General features: G+C 46.6%; 1 protein-coding gene across 1 annotated transcript in view; it reads right to left on the reverse strand.

Annotated features, from left to right (window-relative positions):
* Window positions 1-401: 401 nt before the first annotated feature.
* PTPN18 (protein tyrosine phosphatase non-receptor type 18) overlaps window positions 402-16,343 on the reverse strand; it is a 56,105-nt gene continuing 40,163 nt past the window's right edge. The window contains exons 12-15 of the mRNA XM_088470454.1: window positions 14,530-14,615; window positions 9,927-10,279; window positions 3,789-3,863; window positions 402-1,728 (exon numbers count right to left, since the gene is read on the reverse strand). Of these exons, the coding sequence (XP_088326580.1) occupies window positions 1,664-1,728; window positions 3,789-3,863; window positions 9,927-10,279; window positions 14,530-14,615 (579 nt within the window). The 3' untranslated portion in view covers window positions 402-1,663. The remainder of the gene's footprint in view (window positions 1,729-3,788; window positions 3,864-9,926; window positions 10,280-14,529; window positions 14,616-16,343) is intronic.

The raw sequence follows: 16,343 nt of genomic DNA on the forward strand, positions 1-16,343 counted from the left end.
GTTCTCAAATCGGTCCTCAGGACCCCAAACAGTGCATGTTTTCCAGGTCTCCTCACAGAATTACAAGTGAAATAATTAGCGCCAGCTGTGAATCTTTTAAAATGTGTCAGTGAGTAATGAATACACCTATGCAGCTGCCGGGTGACCTGGAAAACATGACCTGTTGGGGGTCCTGGGGGCCGAGTTTGAGAACGACTGCTCTATGGAAATCAGGAGCCTTTTTGTGTGCGCATTACCACCTTCGATTGCGATTTGGATTGAGGTCTGTTAATTACAAGAACATTTCTGTTGATCATTTATAAAGGCCGCAGTACGTTATTGCCTTTATTTTATCATTTGGTTATTAATGTTATTGCAATGGGGCATAATACAGAACTTCCATTCTTACAGTCAGTACGCTGTCATTTTGGTAGTCTTTTATTTTTTTCTTAAAAGAAATCACTTAATATAAATCACTATAATATTATATTTTTGACATAATAAAGAGACCAATTTGTCAATGTATTATGCCTCTCCAGCGATTGTGGGACTACAAGTCTCAGAATGACCTTCCAGTCTTCCGGTTCCACAGCGGCTGCAGAGTTACAAATTGCCTGATAAAATAAAGATATTAGAAGAACATTGTATAACAATTTATTAAAGTATTTCCCACGCATTCCCCTGTACCATAGGCTATAGAAACCTCAGTGCTAATTACATCTGTCCCCAAGTGTGACGATTATGCTGCTTGTGGGGGCAGATCCCCCTCTAGATACTGCACAGAAATGATTTACACAGATGTAAATTGCAGTCTTTGAAAGTATTAGGTTTTTTCCACTACAAAAGTGTCAGTCAACATATTATACTGTACATATAACCAGAATGCCACTTTTCTGGCTTAAAAATGACAAAGGACCACATTCAGAGTCTCTCGCTAGCGCTGTGCGCTCGCAAGCGGGCCGGTGGTTTGCGTACGCACATGCGCACGCTTCGTTCTGCGCATGCGCGAGCTACTCTCTGCGATCGCAGGCCGCTCGATCGCCCAGCAAAGACAGCCCAGGGTAATGAGTGACCGGAGAGGCCGTTTGTGGGTGGTAACGGGCAGGACACTAATAACGGGGGAGTGGAGGTGCGAACGCAGGCATGCCAGGGTGTTTCAACGCCGTTTTAGAGGTGTGCATAAGTACACGTCACATGCCTGTTTTTTACACTGAAGTCCTCGCAGTGCTCGCAGTAGGGTAAGGCAACCATAAGCGCTGTGATCGCATCCGATTGTCCTCAATGTACCAATGTTTTAATACACTTCCTGGAGATGACGTGTGCTGGTGGGCGGCTCTGCCTGTGCGATTGGGCGTACGCTGGCCACTCGCTAAGACATGGTGGGCGTGCTTATGCCTTGGCGAGCGATCGCTTCCCGTGGCGTCACTTTGACAAATTTGCATACGCTGGGGGCGAGCGATCGCATCTAGCGAGAGACTCTGAACGAGGTCCAAAATCCATTATATTTGCATTGAAAACGTGGTCTCTTTGATGTCTGCCCTAGAATACTGGCAGTACGGACACATCAGAGCGCCCACAGGGGAGGTTTGTCATATTATGGGAATAGAGGCGCGCGTTTCTCTGCATTGCTGGCGCCATAATAGTTCTTGATGTCGTGCGGCGAGATCGGTGAGAAACGGTGCTTTTATCGGCTCCACTCGGCTGGGGGGTCTCGAGGCCCTTTGGGTTTTCCTATGCGACAGTTAAATCCTGCAGGGGTTAAACAGAGAAATTAATATTTAGACTGAAGTAGTGATGTTTTGGGGGGGCTGTGGGATCTTATGACACCCTCCTCGCCTCTGTGCCATAAAACATCTGTGCACACCGAGTACTTATTACACCACTAGTTAGCAGCCCGTCAAAATGGCGGGACATTGTTACGCCCACAAAAAAAGTCCTGTTTGAGCGTTGAATCGGGTCACTTTTCGGTCACTTCTGCTCGGCAGCTCAGGGGGGGGGTGCAAGTAGAAATGTCAGCGTCGGCCCAAACGGAGCAACAATTCAATTGCTCTGCCATGCGCCATCTCATGGTCCTTGGCACGCAACACACTTGAGTTCCCCCCATAGAGGTGAGGAGCAGCGTTAGTCTTTTATATATATATATAGATAATGACAAGGTGATATGTATATTGCATCAAGAAAATGGTCTTTTTTCATTAAATTAATTCTCTTTATTTTGCTGCCCCAAAAATGAGACGGCTGCCCTCACTATGGGCAAAGTTATCACTGGGTGTTATCAGAGCTGTCAGCGATAGTACGCTATCTCTGCGTGCGCCATTTTTTGCCATCCCTCCATTGTCTCCCAGTCACTGCCCAGTAACGCCCCCATACATTGTCTATACAGCTCTTCCTGTATGCTCCTGAATGGCTGAAGCGGCTTTGTAAGCACGCCGTCGGGACGCTTGCGCAGTGAGAATTTTTAGGGGGTTTCACGCACGAGTATTAGCTAAAAATGGCTCCACTCAGCATCGGCCTCGCGTGCAACACAGAATTAGGCCCTATGTCACTGAGCATTGTATATATACATCAGTATATACATATACCTGTACACCGAGGTTCTGGAGACCAGTGGAGAGTCACTAACGTGATCTCTAGTATCTCTCCATCTCCTCTATATTGCACCAAGCTCCAGTCTCTGGGCCTGATTCAGAGCCGGATGCTCTGACAGAGCGCTCGCTCTGAATCAGGGCCGGGCTTGTGTTTTTCGCTCGCATAGCTGTGGGTGACCACCCACAGCTATAGCGAGCGGCCATGATGATGGTCGCGATGGTCAAGACCATCGCAACCATCGGACTTGCGACGAGACCCTTGTGGTAGGGTCTAACAGAGCCGAAATCTTTCCCACTGACATCACTCGTGATGTCAGTGGGGCCGCCCCCAAACGGTAGGCGTTCACATGGGAACGCCTTCGTTTGGGCAGCCACTCCCCCGGCCCGCCCACCAAAGGAGGCGAGCTGTCACTCAACATCGACAGCTCGCCCCCTTTGTTGCGAGACCCGGAGCAACGGATTGCCTGTCGCTAGCCGGGTCCCGCGCATGCGCACGACGGAGCCGACTCCGTTGTGCGCGTGCGCACTGGCCCACCATCGTCCCGGTTGCGAGCGTACAGCACTTGCGACCGGGTCTGAATCAGGCCCTCTGTGCTGTATAAATGGATTGACCGTGGAGCTGAACGGTTCTCCGAACTCTTCGCGGAACAGACAACAATACTATCACGTATAAGCACTTTCTCATTTCGCCTTTTCAGTTATGTCATCAGCTTTCCATCCACGTACTGAGCCTGATATGTGACGCACGCAAGGTGGTCACAATTCCGGCTGCTTACAGCAACTGGAAATCCGAATGGGGATTTCCGCCGGTATTCTGTTACAGTAGTTGCATCTAGGCGAATGCGCCGCCCCCAGCCCTCTGCTTGTGAGAGCGCCCGTCATCACTGTCGTCAGCATTCGAATCAGCCCCCTTCTTGGTGCAGGAAACTCGACTGACATCGGATGGATCTTCGTGTACCCCCACCTCAGAATAGCCCGAAACTGAGTGTCCGCACCCAAGGGACGCCTCTACCTGTGAGGGCCCAGTGGCCACCCAGTAGAGTTGAGTTTACAAAGTTTACAAAAACTTTAGCCAGATGCGTGTGGACTTTTTGTTTTTGCAGACTAGGATCATCCCTACTAGCGGTGACATTATGGCGCCTTAATATCTCTAACATGTATTCAGAGCAGTGATACCGCACTAAGGTGCCAGTGTCTCAGCCCGATGTACCCGGCACTCACCGATTCCCCCGGAAATGGCCGGCACAGGTCCTTTGGTAGAGTCATTCACATATTCATAATCGTCAGGAGTCGGGGCTGCAATGAAACGATTAGAGAAGATACAGTGACATGTAACAGTGCCTGGAGGTTACTCGCCCTATTCAGATGTCTGCAACTGTTGAACTATTGGGCCTGATGCAGAAATGGGGCGTACTTTGCGCCCAAGACTCGCGCATGGAAAAAATTATTATATTCACCCGCTGCATTCCCTGATTTCTGGAAGAGTTTTGTTTTCACTTCGTAAATGTTCCACAAGCCCTCCGTGATGGCAGAAACCAGGGCTTAACATACACATAATATGATGCAACGCATTTTGCGACTTTTAGCTGCACTGGAAAACAAGTCACCAGACGCATTTCGCATGATAGAACCATTGAAACACACAAAGGTGACACATGTAACAGTCACTCCTAATGCCCCCACTCTCATGATCCAAGTACAAGAGAAAGGAGGATAAACTGAGCTGTATTTTAGAAATATTTCCGCAGATATCGACAGAATCACGACGCAAATGGCAGCAGGTAAGTAACTGAAAGGGGTGCGGGACGGGCCCCCTGTACCGATGATTGATACACCACTAATATGTGTACTGGTCAGATGAGGATTTATTGTGTTATTAAAATTTGGCTAAAGGGGAATCTATTATTCAGATACAACGTATGACTAATTTGTTTATAAATAAATTTAACATAATTGCAGTTTATGTCATTTAAAAATAAAATAAAAAACTTTTCATAACACAGAATTTTGAAAAATCCTCTTCATCCACTCACCTCTATAATTCTAATTAATGTGATATAAAACATCTGATTCATGGATGGGCAAAAGTTCATATGTGACGTGCAAAAATGTAACTTGCGCTTGCTACTTCCGGCACACGGAGAGGCAGGTTGGGGTCATACGTGTGCACGTTCAGTACACGAGTGTGCCTGCTCCCTGGAGGTGCATCCTCTTATAAGTGTATATTTTGAGGCGTCCCTAAGGCAAAGCTATGTGATGCTGACTCCACAAGCACCGGCATGTCTCAGCAGTCACAGGCAGCCAAGCCGTTCTGGGACATAAGTTTGTAACACATTGTTGCCTATTATTATTATCACCCTGGCAATTTAAGCCCCAGAGATGCCACGAAAGACCCCAGTGTTAGCACAGAGCTAAGAGTGCACCCTCCTCTCTGTGCCCCCCACATTGCTGGTCTCCCTATGTGCCCAGTCTAGTGATGGTTACCTCTTTGGCTGGTGGCACTGCACTTGTTGTCCCCCCTGATTTAGTGGCCCCGTGCTGTAGGCTAGGGGTGGACCTGGAAGGACCATCTTTCGGGAAAGTCGATGTCCGACACATGGCGATTCTTTGATCGATCCTGGAGACGCAGTGTATCGATCCTGAAATCCCATTGGTGGCAGTAATGTTCTTACCTGTCCTCTCCTCTTGTCACTGCGCATGTGACTTTTTTTTTTTAACTGCGTATGTGCGACCTTTTCTCACTATGTAACTGCGCACACATGGAAATAATATCAATCCCGGAAAACATCGATATTATTATTTTTGTGTGTATTAAATACAAAAACGACGCCCCCATATCAAATCAAAATAACGATACAGGACTTCCGATTGGCCACCCCTGCTGTTGGCGGGTTATCCGGGAAGGGCGATGCGCCTTTTCTATTTATTGTACACAATGCAGAGTCGCCAGTCAGTTGATGACCTGCGTGTCTATAGTCCGGCTATGGCTTCGTATCTATATGCTGGAAATCTTAAGACGCGTGCAACTTAACACACGTGTAAAATCGGAGACGCATTTTGGCGTTTAGGTCTGTCACAGACCTTTCTGTGCCTCTCTCGCTTGTATTCATTTCTGTTCTTATTTTCTCATACAACTCTTTGGATTCAATTATATAAATATATTGTTGTCTGTTTTATATGACATGTTGGTAAGATGATGCTGTTCTGTGCCCGAGACCCCCTGCAGCTTGGGATACCCTCACTTGGAGGAGATGTATCAAACTTTCGACAGAGTGGGGAAGTCGCCCAACCAATCAGCTACTAGATTGTTTTAATGTAGTTCCCCTTTAATGTCCAGTTTCATAGAGAAATAACTATTTGCTAACTATCCACTCGCCCCCCACTACACATTTTTGCCTCCAAATGTCCCATTATTCTCTGTGGTTTCCTGCCCGTCTTTCTCAGTCATGTGATCTCAGGCCTGGAAGAGATCTAAGACCTCCCAGGTGCTCCCCTGGCCTATCATACAAGCAATGTACAGCACTCCTCCTGCAATATGGCAGTGTCCACTAATGACCTAGGTCTCTCATATATCCTGATTTTTCTGAGGATCTATATTTATATCAAAACAGTTAACTCCCGATGTTTATTTTCCCAGAATTTAGATGCCTGGAGCACCACAAACACAGGACAAGTATGATTAGGTTCCTCTCACTGTTGTACCTTTTACCATTTGAGACCTACTATGAAGTATGGAGCGGGTTTTATGGATGGAGTAAGCCTTGGGTCATGTGGTTGTCCTGGTTTATCATCCCAAAATGTTGGGCACTTTTCGTTGACCCCCCCCCCCAACTCCGGGCGCCTTGATGAACCAAAACAGCTATTGTGCCATGAACTTGGGAGGAAGCAAATCCTGGGACATATCAGGGATTTTTATGACATGCTGCCAGTGTTGGGCCCTGCCAATGGGTTCAGTACAAAATGCTGAGTGTATAAAAGCCAACCTGCTGAAATGTTGGTCCCCACAGTCACACACCCCAGACTGATATTGTCAGGCTCTGTTCCCGGGTTTCAGTAGTTAGCACTGTTACATAACAGATATTAATGTAATAATGTCAGGTTCTCCCCCTTGTGCTGCTTAAAACCCAACCCTTAAAGGAGGCACCAATGTGTTGAGAAACGTGATCTAATTATGGTGACAGAGACATGTAATATTGTGGGAGCAAAAAGGGGTTGCAGGAAGTAATTGACTATTATGCACCCATACAGTATCAGGTGCTCAGAGACAGAGGGAGGAACTGCAGTACACAGACAGCATCAGGCTCACAGACAAAGGGAGGAACTGCAGTACACAGACAGCATCAGGCTCACAGACACCGGGAGGAACTGCAGTACACAGACAGCATCAGGCTCACAGACACTGGGAGGAACTGCAGTATACAGACAGCATCAGACTCACAGACAGCGGGAGGAATGGCAAGCAAACAGACAGCATCACAGGCACACAGACAACGCAATGAACAGCAGGCACAGACAGCATCAGGCACACAGATTAAGTATGGGTGCCCCTCTTGTAAACTGCATATCAAACACATTTATAGTTCCACATGTGTTTTGGACTTCCGTTTTATGACACACCAGTGGAAAACCGACCTAATAGACCATATTTATTTAATCAGTAAGTTATTTTTTTTTTGTAAGAACTTCTGTTAAAGCCTTGATACTTAATAGTCTCCCCCTATATTTCTGCACTGGGAAGCCTTTTTCAGTGACAGCAGGCGAATCGTAAGCCTGCAGATGAGAACGGCAGCAAATGCTCATAGTGTCGTCTTACAATTTATTTATTTTTTTGCATTGAATATTTATACTTCAATCATAACAGTCTCTGAATCTTTTCAACACCCAAATTACAATTTGGGTGTTGAATAGATCAGATCCAGGCGATAAGAGTAGGCGATAAGATTAGTTCCAGGCGATAAGAATTCCCTGCACAGGACCAAAAATATCACATGAATAGAATTAAATTGGATTATTATTATTTTTTTTTGCCTCCAGTTTAGTAAATTATATTGTGAAATAACAAGTACGAAAGCACTTGATTTAAGTAAGATAAGTGAGATGCAAAACTATACGGCATGAAGCTAAAAATGTATTATGTCTTCTGCAGGGAACTGATTGGGAGCCTTGTGTCAGCAAACTAATGTTACATGTCAGTAAATTTACAGAACGGTAAGTGATGTCAGCCACGGCGTATAGGCCGTCGCTGTCACGTAACCGGACACTTCCCACCTCTCCTGCCCTTTAGACCTCATAGTCACACAGAGACATACAGATAAAACATTGTTTTATTCACAAGTTACAGACATACAAGTACAAAAATACAGGACAAGCACCAACAAGCCATAAAACACATCCAACGCAAGACAATAGACAGGTTCATTATTCTCGCTCTAAATACTTATTCCCCTAACAGAGCCCCCTCCCCAAAAAAATCAAATTTGCAGTACACAGCACTTCTCTGTTCTGCTTCTAAAGAACGTTTATAAATCAATTAGTCATTGGCTTCGGGGCCCTGTACGGTGATGCATAGATGAATGGGCAGCAAGAGAGCATTTAAAGATAACGTACAGTGCACACATTATGGGAGGCCTTGGATAATGCAATGTATGGTGTACACCCCTTTAATGATCTGTATGCTGTAAAGTGCCCATTTGGTCAGTAAACAAGCAGCATCCATATGATCAGGAGCCTCTTAGATAATAAATAACACACATCTGAACAGAAACCACCCAGCATGACATAGAACAGTAAACAATACCTACACCCATTTGACCAGTACACAGAGAACCCCCTTGACCAGTATTCCTGGCTACTGCCGGCAAATCGTGATTTATTCCGCCCCAACTATGTGATTGGTTGGAATACTGAGGGCCTCCAAAGCTGAACTCTGATTGGCTTGTGGGGGCTCAACTGAGAAGATCACAGCCAGCATTCCTGCCAATCACCATCATCGCCTTAAGTATACGCTTGAAAATGTCGGAAGGAGCGAAAGGTCACGATAAAGTCTAATCTAATAACACTTTAGAAACCCCCCAACAGTCGTTTAAACATTTCTGTTTTTTGTTTCCTAAAACACAGCTCATTTTAGCCTAAATGTATTTGGTGAATTATTATGAGAGTAGGCAGACTTCGCCGTTGTATCTAATACATGTGTCACTTTTGGGTGTTCGATCACAAAACACTTCAAAAGTACACTCAAGAGATATGAGCCGACTGGAAGATGGAAAATGCCATTATTATAGTCACAGGACGGCATGCAATCTCAGGCAGCTTATAGGTGGTGCACTAATCATGAACTTCTGTGAGGATAATGAGCAGGGTACATACTGTAGGTGGGAGATGTCACACCACCAGAGGAGTTGCAGCCCGCTATGGGGCTGGCGGTGAGAGGAGACCGGAAATGCCAGGTCACCCTCCTGAGGATCCTCTTCTGTGCTGCTGTGAGCATGCGTGGGAGCCTGAAGCATGCACCCCCCACCCCGTGCTGAGCAGCGCAGAGGCCACAGGGAAGTGGAATGCGTGGCCCTCCCCCCAAATTGTGCTAAAAACATAATTAGCCTAGTTAGAATGTAAGTTCTTACGAGCAGGGCCCTCTACCCTCTTGTGCTTCTCCCTACTTTAGTTTAATCTACTGCTTACTCACCACTAGGGCACCTTACACTTGGCTGCTTATCTGGGTGTTATGGTCTCTAATGTAGCAATGTATATTATCCATGTCCTGGTCCTGTATTGTATTGTTCTGTAAGTCGCTTGTCTACAACTTGTTTATGTACTTTGTAAGGCGCTGCGGAACATTTGTGGCGCCATATAAATAAATGATAATAAATAAATACCATGGTCACAAACCCAGATGCTCTTGAGACGCACAATAATAGGCTTTGGTTCCCGGCTTTCACACTTTCTAAGTGACTCTTATTGAGCGATCTCAGCGCTGGATCTCCAGCCCCAAGTCTCAATGCACCTTCGGCAGCTGCCTCTCCTTCCTTTTTTATAGCTTAAGCCTCGCTCCACTTTCCTGTAGCTAATTTATTAAAAGTCCCGTCCCTTCTTTAAACAGGGAAATTCTCTATTTCATATACTTGCGCAGGGGTGCGTCAATCCTCTGCAGCTTCCCTATAGGCTCATCCTTATAGAGTATAAGATTGGTGGTACATATTTAATGTGCAGGCAAAAGAGTGGGGACCCACCCACAACATCTGATGGTCCTAGGCTATACGTTCTAGCATCAATCCATTTCCCCAGAAACAAAACAGCACATGGAGCGAAGCACACCGGGCATGAGCCCCAGCACACTAAAGCTGCCCCTGCCTACCCCTTTACCTGTACTTGGTACTTGGACCTGATTATATTCATTAGGGGGCACCTCGGGAGAGCTTCGTGCTCCAGCCAAAACGTAGGAGGAAGAGTTGGGACCACTGTTGGTTGGCGTCAATGCGCATGCAGATGCCCGGTTTGGTTTAGTAACCACGGTGCTGTAGAGCTGGTCGGCGGGCGGAACGGGCTTCGCGCGGAGGCCGACATTATCATACTGGTGACCAGAATAACTTGGTCCTTTGCTGTTGAACGTGGGGGGCAGACTTGTAGAATCCGTGGGGACCAACAGGGTCGTTGGTCTTTTGTTGACCACCGCATACGTTTCGTTCATGCCGGAGTAATCTGGTGGCAAAGACACGCTGTGTAGGAAGAAGAAAGGAAACCAGGTGAGCTTCATCAGAAATGAGAGGCACGAGGCACTGTTTAGGAGGCAGCATGAACATGTCTCTATGCTGTTATTATCTATCCTGTCATTTTCACACCCTGTTTGGTCTTACTGCTGCACCTTATCGCTAATTACAGAAAGTAGCAGAGGCGGGGGGGTGTAGAAGAGACAGACATGGTCATGTAGACCCCACAATTACTAATTTAGGACACGTTTAGTCACTCTGCCTTGGGCACCATCAAAGTCCCATCTTTGTGGTTGTTCTAGGATAGTGATGTGGGCAGAAAATCGAGTTAAATATCGTGATCTAGTCCTAAAGTTGCTGGAGATGGAGACAAGGAAAGCGTGTGCGAAACGCGTTGGTAGAAGATAGTGTGAGTGGTCGTGCAAATTACTAAGCGCGGCTATGGTAAATAGTGGGCCGAACAGCGTAGTAGCACAGTAGCTAGCATTGCTTCCTCACAACACTGGTATGAAGAGTTCAGTTCCCAACCAAGGCCCTGTCTGAGTGGTTTTGTATGTCTGCAAAGTGTTTGTGTGGGCTTCCTCCTGGTACTCTGATTTCCTCACACACCATAACCATACTGGTTGGTTAATAATAATAATAATAACAAGTATAATAATAATTATACTAATAATAATAAGCATAATATTAATAATGATAAATTGGGTTAAACTGATGCCAAGACAGTGCCTCCAATAAGCAACTGTCCCGATGAACGATGCAGCCTATAAAAACAGACGTTCTGGCAGCAGACAGAGCATCTGACCCAAATGGCGGCCGCCCATGTTGTGCTAAATGTACTAAGGGCCTGATTCAGACCCGCGAGCGCTCAACGATCGCAAGCAGGTCGATGTTGGCCAAGTGCGCATGCGCACGAGGGAGCCAGCTCCGTCGTGCGCATGCGCGAGACCCGCATAGCGACGGGCAAGCTGTCGCTATGGGTCTCGCACCAAAGGGGGCGTGCTGTCGATGGTGAGTGACAGCACACCCCCTTTGGTGGGCGTGCTGGGGGCGTGGCTGCCCAGACGGAGGCGTTCCCATGGGAACGCCTACCGTCAGGGGCCGGCCCCACTGACATCACAAATGATGTCAGTGGGAGTGCTCTCGGCTCTGATAGAGCTAAAAGCACTCCAGGGCTTGCGGCAACGAGACCCTACCGCAAGGGTCTCGTCGCCAGCCCGATGGTCGCGATGGTCTTGACCATGGTGACCATCTTTTTGGTCGCTCGCTATAGCTGTGGGTGGTCACCCACAGCTATGCGAGCAGCCAGGAGGCCGCTCTAAAAAAAGAGAGGGAGGGCACTGATTCAGAGCGAGCGCTCTGAAAGAGCGTCCGGCTCTGAATCAGGCCCTAAGTTCAGTTGGTTGTCCACTATTTCTTAGACTAAAACCTCCCTCCTAACTGGGCTCCATTTTTAAAAAGGAGAATCGGAACCAGGAACTTAGAGACATTCGAGTCTGGTGTAAACTATTTAAAGGGATTCTGAGGAAGGAGACGGATTGTGAAATACGTTGAAGAAAATAATTTGCACAATGTCAGCAGGAATGTCCGACCTCGTCTAACAAACCACGGTTCAGACCTCTGAGGGGGAAAGTTTCATTCTGGATCCTGGTGGTGGAACTGATGTCATACATTGCAGAAGTGTCCAGTACAGTTCCACATAACAGTCCAGTACATATGATTAGTATTTCATGGGTAGATAACTGGTTATTGGATAGACGATATAGGATAGTTATATAAGTGGAATATTCCAACTGGCATAAAGTTATTGGTGATGTCCCACCTGGACCAGTATTCAGTAAAAGGGACCCGATGCTTTTTACCGATCACCTTGTATCTGGGCTGGAAGGTGCGGTGTTCATGTTTGCCGACAGTGATAGTGACTTTAGACAAAGCCTCAACTAGGTAAATGAAATGTAATGTAGAAGGTCTATGCCATAGTGATTGCTGTGCTACTTACATGGAACCGTGCAGTGGCAAACGCAGGACTTCTAGAGGGGGGGTTCCCAAATGCCTGATTTTAGAGTGAATGTGGCCAGTCCATGAAGAGAGCAGAATTACCACTTATCCAGCTTTAATATGCGTCATACATAGTGTATTGTGTGTCATAATTCCAGCATATACAGGACCAGAGATCACAGTAACCCATTATATGTGTCATAATAGTGTATTGTGTGTCATATATCCAGTATATACAGGACCAGAGTGCGGCAGTAGGACCATCCTGCCTGAGCTTAATGTTTTTATTTTAGATGTGGGCACCATTCCAGGGCATGGGAGCAAGTCCGGGAGCCTGGAGGAGCATCAGAAGAACCTAGCACTGCCCTGGACATATATGTAAATATTGGGCTCTATAGCAGTGTATCTCTAACAGTACATGTTTTCCAAATCCCCTAATTGGTGCACAGGTTATTTATTACTGACTGATACATGTTAAAAGATCCACAGGTGGTGCTAATTATTTCATTAAAGATACTGAGAAGAACATGCAGCGCTAGTAAAATTCCATTATATTACTATTTCTATTATGGTCATGGTGTTGGCTGAGGAGGGGGGTTTCCAGGCAGATGGAAACCCCCCACCTGCATTTGCCAATGCACCTGGACATACCATATTGTAGTGAAAGGCATCTTACCTCTATGTCTGTCTGTTATTACCCTGTTTTGTTCTATCAATGTTTCCAATTGTAAAGTGCAATGGAATATGCTGCGCTATATAAGAAACTATTAATAAATAAATAAAATGTAAATCCGGGGGAGAGGGGGGGGGGGGGTGGATGGGATTTCATGCAGGATACATACCGGCTGCTTTTGCATGTAGCCCACATATACTGGGCGGCTTTATTCCTACACTGCAATTTACAGTTCAGCTAGAACAGGTTCCTTCCACCCGCAGTGCAGCACGGTTTTGCTCAACCTGTTACTCACTGACAACCTGTCACTCTGCGATAGATTCCTTTGTGCGTCTGTAATAGCAGTGCGATCGCGGCGGTTCGGTTTATACCCATGCGCGATGGCAAACAATAGCTAGATTGCGTGGGTAATCGCCTTTGCGTCCATCTCTGAGTCAGACCCAAAGACGCAGCACTGGTCACCGGAGAACTTTCACTGCCTACGGGATCGCGTACGCAGGCTGTGACACGTCCCGAAAACAATTGCGACACGCCTGCGTTCTTTGCCGCCGAACGCCGTTACCTCCCTCAAACGCTCTCTGAATGTCAAGCAGACTGTAAATAGTCACTGGCAGCGATAACGGTAATGTACCGTGGCGCATGCGCGGTAAATCACTCAACTGTGTATGTATATATATATATTTATATATCATTTATAACAACGCATTTATCTACGGCACAGCTGAGCCTAGCAGCGCCACCTCCACAGCTCATGGTAATTAGCGAATGTTGGCGCGGTAACCAGCTGCTGCTATCCCATAATAGCAACACTTTTATCACATGAAAGACAAAAAGATACGGCTACAATGAGAACGGACTGAACTGACCCAGCGAAAAATCTCCCTCCTCATACAGAATTTTAAAAAACAAATTTGTCCAAAGATAATTTATGACATAACTCCTACAAAAGCTGCTCCTACACTTATACACTGTTTTACCTTGCAAATAATGACTATTATAGCGACAATCTCATTAAGGACATTTTAACATCACATTTACGTATCTGTTTAGGAAACAGCCTAATATCATTTTCAAAATAAAGATTAAAGGGGAGATGTATCAATTTATTCCCATAGAAACCAATCAGCTTCTAACTGTCGTTTATCTCGCACGGTCTATAAAATGACAGTTAAAAGCTGACCGGTTGCTATGGGAAACTTCTCCACTCTCTCTCCAAAGTTTGATACATCTCCACCTAAATCCTTTTAGTAAAAAATAAAAGAAAAATTATATTGTGTCATATTTTAGTAGACTGTCAATCTGTTCTCTTTTAATAACCCTAAACGATGTGCTGCTTTATATTTATGCAAATGTTATAATTAGAGAACTTTAACGTGAAATCGCTGCCTCTGTCTCCGTACTGGCATTGCCCCTTATTATGAAAATCAGCGTTGTGTTGCCCATTTTTTGGATTAACGCTGCTGGCTGTGTTTTTCTGATCACAACGCAGAAGTAGCCATTATTGGGTTCTCGGTTCCCCAGCGTCACAGAGATCGCAGTCTCCCAATCACCCCATCCCAGACTATGGTGGCCAGAGATGGCGGCTTACCATGAAGCGAGCTCCTTCCTCCTGGGTGTGTGGGTCGGCGGGCTGGTTAGCAGGGGCAGAACATCATCGTAAAATGGTGCTTTGTTCTGTGGGGACAGGAGGACAGAGGCATGTCAGGGAGAGCAGCTGCTGGGAGGTTTATTAATAATGTGATAGCTTCATCTCTGACAAAATCAGGAAGTTCCTCTTCCTGTTTTCACTGTCACACACAAGAGCTTAACCACTCTTCTATCTACAAGGTATTGTGCAATACATATAGATTGCTCCACACTCCTCCAAACAGTGCGTAATAGACAGGGCCGTCTGATGGACACTGTACCAGCGAGTAATGTCATCTCACATCTCATTGGCAGTAACTGCACAGCCCTATGGCAAATCACCTTGCAGGACACGTTACACAGAGGGTACATACAATATGAGCAGGTCACCGCTGACAGCACAGGGTACATACAGTATGAGCAGGTCACCGCTGACAGCACAGGGTACATGTGGTACATACAGTATGAGCAGGTCACCGCTGACAGCACAGGGTACAGAGGGTACATACAGTATGAGCAGGTCACCGCTGACAGCACAGGGTACATACGGTACATACAGTATGAGCAGGTCACCGCTGACAGCACAGGGTACATGTGGTACATACAGTATGAGCAGGTCACAGCTGACAGCACAGGGTACAGAGGATACATACAATATGAGCAGGTCACCACTAACAGCACAGGGTACAGAGGGTACATACAGTATGAGCAGGTCACCGCTGACAGCACAGGGTACAGAGGGTACATACAGTATGAGCAGGTCACCGCTGACAGCACAGGGTACATAGGGTACATATAGTATGAGTAGGTCACCGCTGACAGCACAGGGTACAGAGGGTACATACAGTATGAGCAGGTCACCGCTGACAGCACAGGGTACATACAGTATGAGCAGGTCACCGCTGACGGCACAGGGTACATAGGGTACATATAGTATGAGTAGGTCACCGCTGACAGCACAGGGTACATAGGGTACATATAGTATGAGTAGGTCACCGCTGACAGCACAGGGTACAGAGGGTACATACAGTATGAGCAGGTCACCACTGACAGCACAGGGTACATACAGTATGAGCAGGTCACCGCTGACGGCACAGGGTACAAAGGGTACATACAGTATAAGCAGGTCACCACTGACAGCACAGGGTACAGTGGGTACATACAGTGTGAGCAGGTCACCGCTGACAGTACAGGGTACAGAGGGTACATACAGTATGAGCAGGTCACCGCTGATAGCACAGGGTACATGTGGTACATACAGTATGAGCAGGTCACCGCTGACAGCACAGGGTACAGAGGGTATATACAGTATGAGCAGGTTACCGCTGACAGCACAGGGTACATAGGGTACATACAGTATGAGCAGGTCACCGCTGACAGCACAGGGTACATAGGGTACATACAATATGAGCAGGTCACCGCTGACAGCACAGGGTACAGAGGGTACATACAGTATGAGCAGGTCACCACTGACAGCACAGGGTACATACGGTACATACAGTATGAGCAGGTTACCGCTGACAGCACAGGGTACAGAGGGTACATATAGTATGAGCAGGTCACCACTGACAGCACAGGGTACATAGGGTACATACAGTATGAGCAGGTCACCGCTGACAGCACAGGGTACATAGGGTACATACAGTATGGGCAGGTCACCGCTGACAGCACAGGGTACAGAGGGTACATACAGTATGAGCAGGTCACCGCTGACAGCACAGGGTACAGAGGGTACATACAATATGAGCAGGTCACCGCTGACAGCACAGGGTACAG

This window comes from Taudactylus pleione, unplaced genomic scaffold, assembly GCF_031769625.1.
Source record: "Taudactylus pleione unplaced genomic scaffold, aTauple2 ptg000013l, whole genome shotgun sequence".
In the NCBI taxonomy this organism is placed as follows: domain Eukaryota; kingdom Metazoa; phylum Chordata; class Amphibia; order Anura; family Myobatrachidae; genus Taudactylus; species Taudactylus pleione.